Source organism: Neofelis nebulosa, chromosome 7, assembly GCF_028018385.1.
Source record: "Neofelis nebulosa isolate mNeoNeb1 chromosome 7, mNeoNeb1.pri, whole genome shotgun sequence".
NCBI classification, from domain to species: domain Eukaryota; kingdom Metazoa; phylum Chordata; class Mammalia; order Carnivora; family Felidae; genus Neofelis; species Neofelis nebulosa.
The window spans coordinates 132878883-132885021 of NC_080788.1; the positions used below are offsets into that span (position 1 = coordinate 132878883).

The 6139-nt window shown below is 47.1% G+C and overlaps 1 protein-coding gene across 3 annotated transcripts in view; it reads right to left on the reverse strand.

Annotated features, from left to right (window-relative positions):
- The window catches only part of KCNK10 (potassium two pore domain channel subfamily K member 10), a 133368-nt gene that overhangs the window by 6456 nt on the left and 120773 nt on the right, over window positions 1–6139 (reverse strand). For all 3 annotated transcript variants that reach the window (XM_058739938.1, XM_058739936.1, XM_058739937.1), the window contains exon 6: window positions 1517–1659. In XM_058739938.1, the coding sequence (XP_058595921.1) occupies window positions 1517–1659 (143 nt within the window). The remainder of the gene's footprint in view (window positions 1–1516; window positions 1660–6139) is intronic.

A 6139-nucleotide genomic window follows, 5' to 3' on the forward strand; every position in this document is an offset into this window, starting at 1 on the left:
CTTGGCGTTATGTGAGACAGAGAGAGACATTCCCAGGAGGAAAGCACCCAGGGGGTGCAAAGCAGATAGATGTTCAGGGGGTCCTTGGCCCTTCTCTGTTCCCCAGTGCTCCTGTCTGGGAAGGGTGATCCACCTGTCCCAGTTAGACTAGGACTGTCCCGGTTGTAAAACACAGAGTCCTGTGTTCTGCAGTCCTGGACAACCTGGGGACCGTCGCTCACCCTGTATCTGGGCCACACGGTCGTGTGCTGTCGAGCTTACTCTGGTTTAAGAAGACCCTCCAGAGCACCTGGTGACCAAACTTTCCTGGTCATGTTCTGCAAAAGCCCACAGAACGTTCTTCCTCCAGAGTGAAGTTTTCGCAGAAGGATCAATACCAAATTTCTCGGCTCTTGTTCAGCAGCACCGAGACTAGTAGTCCCATGTCTTTCTATACGGATGAGCAACTAACTCAGAAGTTTGCATTTTTGCACTTAGGAAAGTCAATATTGATGTGGTTACTTTCACTATGGCTGATTTTCAGCAGGTCAGTGAGCTCTCTGGGGGATCGGACTGAAGACTACACTGACAGTGTTTATGCAAGGCAGGAAAATTTAACACTTGGGCCCGGGAATGATATGGGAAAGGAAATATTCCCACACAGTAACTTTCTCCTGGGGCCTTCTGTATAGAATGTCTGTCTTCTAGGAAGTGAGCAGGTGCCCTTAAAGAAGCTGTTCCTCTTTTTCTTTCTTTCTTATCTCCCTTCCATTCTTTAGCTCCTTTCTTCTTCTCTTGCCTGCCTTTACCTTTTCCTCTCTTCCTAGAAGAACTTCATGGACATTGTTTTTAACCACAGAATCTACCTTCCTCTTATGTCTTTTCTTGCCTTTGTTTTCACGCACATTTACATGAAAGTAAATGTGTAAAGTAAATGAGTAAAGGCTGCATGTCCTTGGACACATGGGTATGTCTGTTTCTATAGATCTGATAACCGAGAGGGGATGATGGTGAAAGGGACCCCTTGTGTTTGCTTCCTCATGGCTGGCCACTATTGAAGGACTTCAGTCTCAGGGAACCAAGAAGGATTCATAGTATTTTATTGCATTTCCATATAGACCCCAAGACCTGAAGGACAGGCCATCTTTCTCAAGCTTTTTAAAAACGTTCTAAACCTCTCCCTCCAGTCTGCACACCAGCCTCAGCTACAGCCTACCCCTGCTGACAATCGCTGTTTGGGTTTTTTTTTTTTTTTCCTTTTTCCCTTTTCACTTTTTAAAAAGCAGTCATCGTTTACTAGTCTTTCCCGGATCTGTGGCCCGGTGAGTCACCAGATGTTCTCACCTGCCGAAAAGGGATCCAGAAATAACTGCTATTCCGTTGACCTTGGCTTTTAGGGAATGCTTCAAAAAGAGGAAGCCACAGGGGCCCTCCGTTTATTTAAGAAGCCCTTGTGCCCATAGAAGAGAGACAGGTAATTCTTGACATGAGCTAATCTGATCTCAGGAACGTTCATAGAATTTGGAAGGAGTCCTACCTCTTCTTTTGTCTTTTTGGATAGAACCCGTAGCCAATCTCCGATCATACTGAGGACGGCTGCAAAGTAGGCAAGGCCAACAAGGATCCAAAACCACACTAGGGGCTTATACCACTCCCGGTAATTGATCCCAGCGTTTCCCCCTGAAAACAACCAAACGTTATTTTAACCAGGGCCTAGCATATGGTCTTTGCAGAACAAACATATTCTGGTCCACATGGCAGAGATGTCTTCCCATCACCATCTGACACGCAGCTGTTAGCCCTGCTGTATACAAGAGGTGACAGGCAAGGAAAAGATTTGTGCCTTCCCTAAAGGAGCCTGGCCTGTGGCTTAATTTCCTTTCATACACATATATTTTAGAGGGAGAGAGAGCACGTGTGTGAGCAGGGCAGAGAGCGGAGAGAGAGACTGAGAGGGCTCAATCCCACCACTCTGGGAACATGACCTGAGCCAAAATGAAGAATCGGACGCTCAACTGACTGAGCCACCCAGGCGCCCCAACTTTCTTTGATTCTTGACCACTAACAGTAACACCCATAACAAAAACTTTTCAGGGACACCTGGGTGGCTCAGTTGGCTAAGCGTCCGACTCTTGGTTTCAGCTCAGGTCATGGTCTCACAGTCTGTGAGATGGAGCCTGCATTGGGCTCCACACTGACAGCCTGCCGCCTGCCTGGATTCTCTCTCTCCCCCTCTCTCTATCCCTGGCCTGCTCATGTGCACACACTCTGTCTCTCAAAATAAATAAACAACAACAACAGAAACGTGTCAGTGGCCAATTTGGTCCACTTCTTCTCAACCTTGGTTTGACAATGAAAGACATGAGCGAGAGGGACAACAGCTCAGGCCCAGCCATCAATTTTTTTTCGTAAACTCCTTTAAATGTAATAAAAATAGGGACGCCCCGGTGGCTCAGTGGGTTAAGCGTCCGACTTCGGCTCAGGTCATGATCTTGCGGTTCAGGAGTTCCAGCCCCGCATAGGGCTCTGTGCTGACAGCTCGGAGCCTGGAACGTGCTTCGGATCCTGTGTCTCCCTCTCTCTGCCCCTCCCCTGCTCACACTCTGTCTCTCTCTCAACAATAAACACTTAAAAAAATTTTTGTAATGTAATAAAAATGAAGGATCAATAATCCCAAATGGCTTGGAACCATTTCCCCCTTAACACATGCATTTAGTAAGAGCAGAGTGGATGTGAGGAAGTAAAATTAGACTTAATGGCATCCTTGAGACTTTGATCCTAGCAGGAGTGATTTCACACTAACTGAGGGATGGTGTTTACACGATGCTAATCCAAAAGGTCAATCAGTCTGAGTAATTAGAATCACCGTGCTCGAGCTAAAAAGGCCAGCGAGTCCAATCCCTTTATTTTATATGTAGGGATCACGGTAGAAATCTATCAAACCAAATCGGCCAGCTGCCTGATGGCATTGACCGGCTGTTCCGTTGAAAGGACCAGTCATTTATTGCAAATAATTAGCCTGTTTGTTCTCACCCTCCTACAGGCCCTACCAAAAGTAGCCTTGTAAAACAGGCTCCAACCTCAGCGCTCTCTCCTGAAGAAGTGAAGAAGTTCCATGACATGGCTGCTATCAGCCTGCCTCTCACTCTGTGACACATTGTTGCCCAGTGAGGCAGGCAGGCAGCCATTTCTAAATTTTTTTTTCCTTAATATTTATTTTTAAGGAAGAGAGAGAGACAGAGGGTGAGCAGGGGAGGGGCAGAGAGAGAGGGAGGCACAGAGTCTGAAGCAGGCTCCAGGCTCCGAGCTGTCAGCACAGAGCCCGATGCGGGTTGGGACTCACAAACTGAGAGATCATGACCTGAGCTGAAGTCTGACGCTTAACCGACTGAGCCGCCCCCGGGAGCCCCCAGGCGGCCATTTCTAAGGCAACTGAACATTAGCAATGTATGGGTAATTAAGGTGTTACACGAGGAGTGATTACTAGTCTTTCCACTGAGTGGTGGTTGCAACCTCATCGAGCCCCACGGAATCCAGTCTGAGCTCTTACGGTCTCAGTAATACCTCCCAAAGGCACGTGGGCAGGCCCTGTGGCCTGTGGCTCCTGTCAGTGGGACCGAACCCAGGGTGCAGGGCAGCCCACAAGGCCTCAAGATCTCCACAGCCACTGCCATTTCTTAACATGAGAATTCCAAACATCGCTAACGGGCTCTGGGCAACCACACTTCGGTCTGGTTCGGCTGCCTTTGTTTTTTGTTTTTTGTTTTTTTTTTCTTTTAGGCAACGCTCCCCCCCCCCCCCCCCCCCAATAGCTTTCTCTAGGGTTCCTGCAACAGTAAGTGGTTTCTGAGGTTCATTTCCGCGCTGGGCGGGAGGGAGAACCGTGCAGCTCGGTCCTCAGAGCCTGGGGCGGGGGGGGGGGGGGGGGGGGGGGGGGGAGGGGCTTGCCGACGGTAAATACTGACCTCAGCAAATCACCACCGCCCGCCAAAGACTGCCACTAGGGTGCGCTAGCAAACAACACAAAAGGCACCCTTCGGTGGATTCCTTTCTCAACCGCTTGTCTGGAATTGAGAGCTCCGTGTGTGCGCTCCCATTGAGGGTTTCGAAATGCTCCGAAGTTGTTAGGCTGTCCCAAAGGAAGTCAGCTATTAAAATAAGCCAGCATTTAATCCTGCATGATGACCAACGTTCCGATTATATTTCTAGAAGTGATGCTGACTCAGAGCAACTATCAACTCTTGCTGATGCACCTTTTTGAAATGGTCGGGCCTCGTTCCCTGTTGCTAAGCTTGTGACAAATTTCATGCCTTAAAGGCATGCATCTTTGGACCACAGTCTACAGAAGTTCTGGAAACCCAAATTTAGGAAGGCCTGGTCCGCTCGCAGTCAGCACTGTGAATTATAAGAGACACCCTGTCCGTGGAGACCTCAGAACAAAAGAAACAAGGCTTTGTAATCAACAGTAAACAAGGGAATTAAACCAGCGCCAGGCCTGTGACGGGGGGGGGGGGGGGGGGGGGGGGGGGGGGGGGGGAGGGGGAGGGGGAGGGGGAGGGGATCATGCCCTTTCGAGGTAAGTAAAGATAAAGTCAAGTGCCGGTATGTGCTAAGTGCTCTCAATCCATGGTGGGTAATAAGAAGAAATAATAAATCAAAATCAGTGGCAGGACCCCTTGAAGCACCAGAGGCCCCTCTCATTTTGTCCTTGCTCCTCCCCTCCCTCCCCTTCCTTCCGGGGAGGAAAGACACCAGCTGGGCAGTGTTCCCTAATAAGGGCGGTCACTGTGGGTTAAAAGGTAAAGAACATGCATGACCTTTCTTCTCTCCCATCCACGATGAAGAGCAGGGACCCATATACACATCATAATGTTGAACAAGTCACACATTTTCTTTCCTGGGTTATCTTTAACTTTTTTACTTAGAACCAACATATGTAAAATCATTTAGGTTGGCCAACTGTATTCATCTAGGATCTAAATAAAAGCTACCTCTTTCTGACATTTTTACTGAAGCAGCAAGGCTCTAAATAAAGTCCCATCACACCGGCCAACCGAGAACATTCATGTGCGTTAAATCTGGGGCTCATTTATTTCATTTTCTTTTTTCTTTTTTCTTTTTCGGTCAGTCAGTGCTGTTTTGTAAAATGGAATTCATATTACTTTACAGATTCATATTCACCTTTCAATTAACATGAAAGCCTTGATTCAATAATATTAACAAAAGTAGATAGTAGGTATTTATACATTGACTCTAATGTGAATAGATTATAACAGTTTTGGTTTTATAAGATCACAACTTATAACAGTAAAATGTAAGATATTCAATTACGTTATTGTCAAATGTCATCTTCTTTTTTAATGTCAGGCTTTCCTGCATTTTCTTGCATTGTATAATTAATTATATGTAAACAGGTAACCTGGGGGTTGCCTGAGTGGCTCCAACGGTTAAGTGTCTGACTCCTGATTTCTGCTCAGGTCATAATCTCACGGTTTGTGAGTTCAAGCCCCTCGTCGGGCTCCTCACTGACAGTGCGGAGCCTGCTTGGGGTTCTCTCTCTCTCCCTCTCTCCCTCTCTCTCTCCCTCTCTCAAAATAAACTTCAAACAAATAAATAGATAACCTAAATTCAAATTAAAACTGCTGATCACTAAATAAGTAAATAAATTTTTAAATTTTATATTCCAAGGCTCTGCTATTTGTGCCCCAGATTAGCAGATTAACAGGCTGAGTCCAGCAGGTGTTTAGCGAGAAGGTTCGTCACAGGTGTCCTGTAACAGACAGTCCAGCAGACAGCCCAGGACTAACACCGAGCGCACCTGGAAGCACAGACCAGTGCGAGCTATGCCCTGGGGGAACTTACAGAAGTTTGTGAAATCGTCCCAGCGGGTTCCCTGTGGTTTCTCTCCGGAGCTTCAGGCCTCTGCTCGGATGGCATGAAGTGACTCCTGACCCAAGGCGAGGAGACGCACAGTGACTGTGCATAAGGAAAGACTGGTGGGGACCCAGACCCCCGGCTTTTGTAAGTTTGTAAAGTTTTTAATCACTTTGACTTTGCAATGCTTTGTCCTTAGGCAATAAAAAGGAAGAAAAGAAATATAAAAACTGCTATTTTTTACAAACTGGACTGCAGTCTTCATCTACCCTGCTGTAACAGCTAG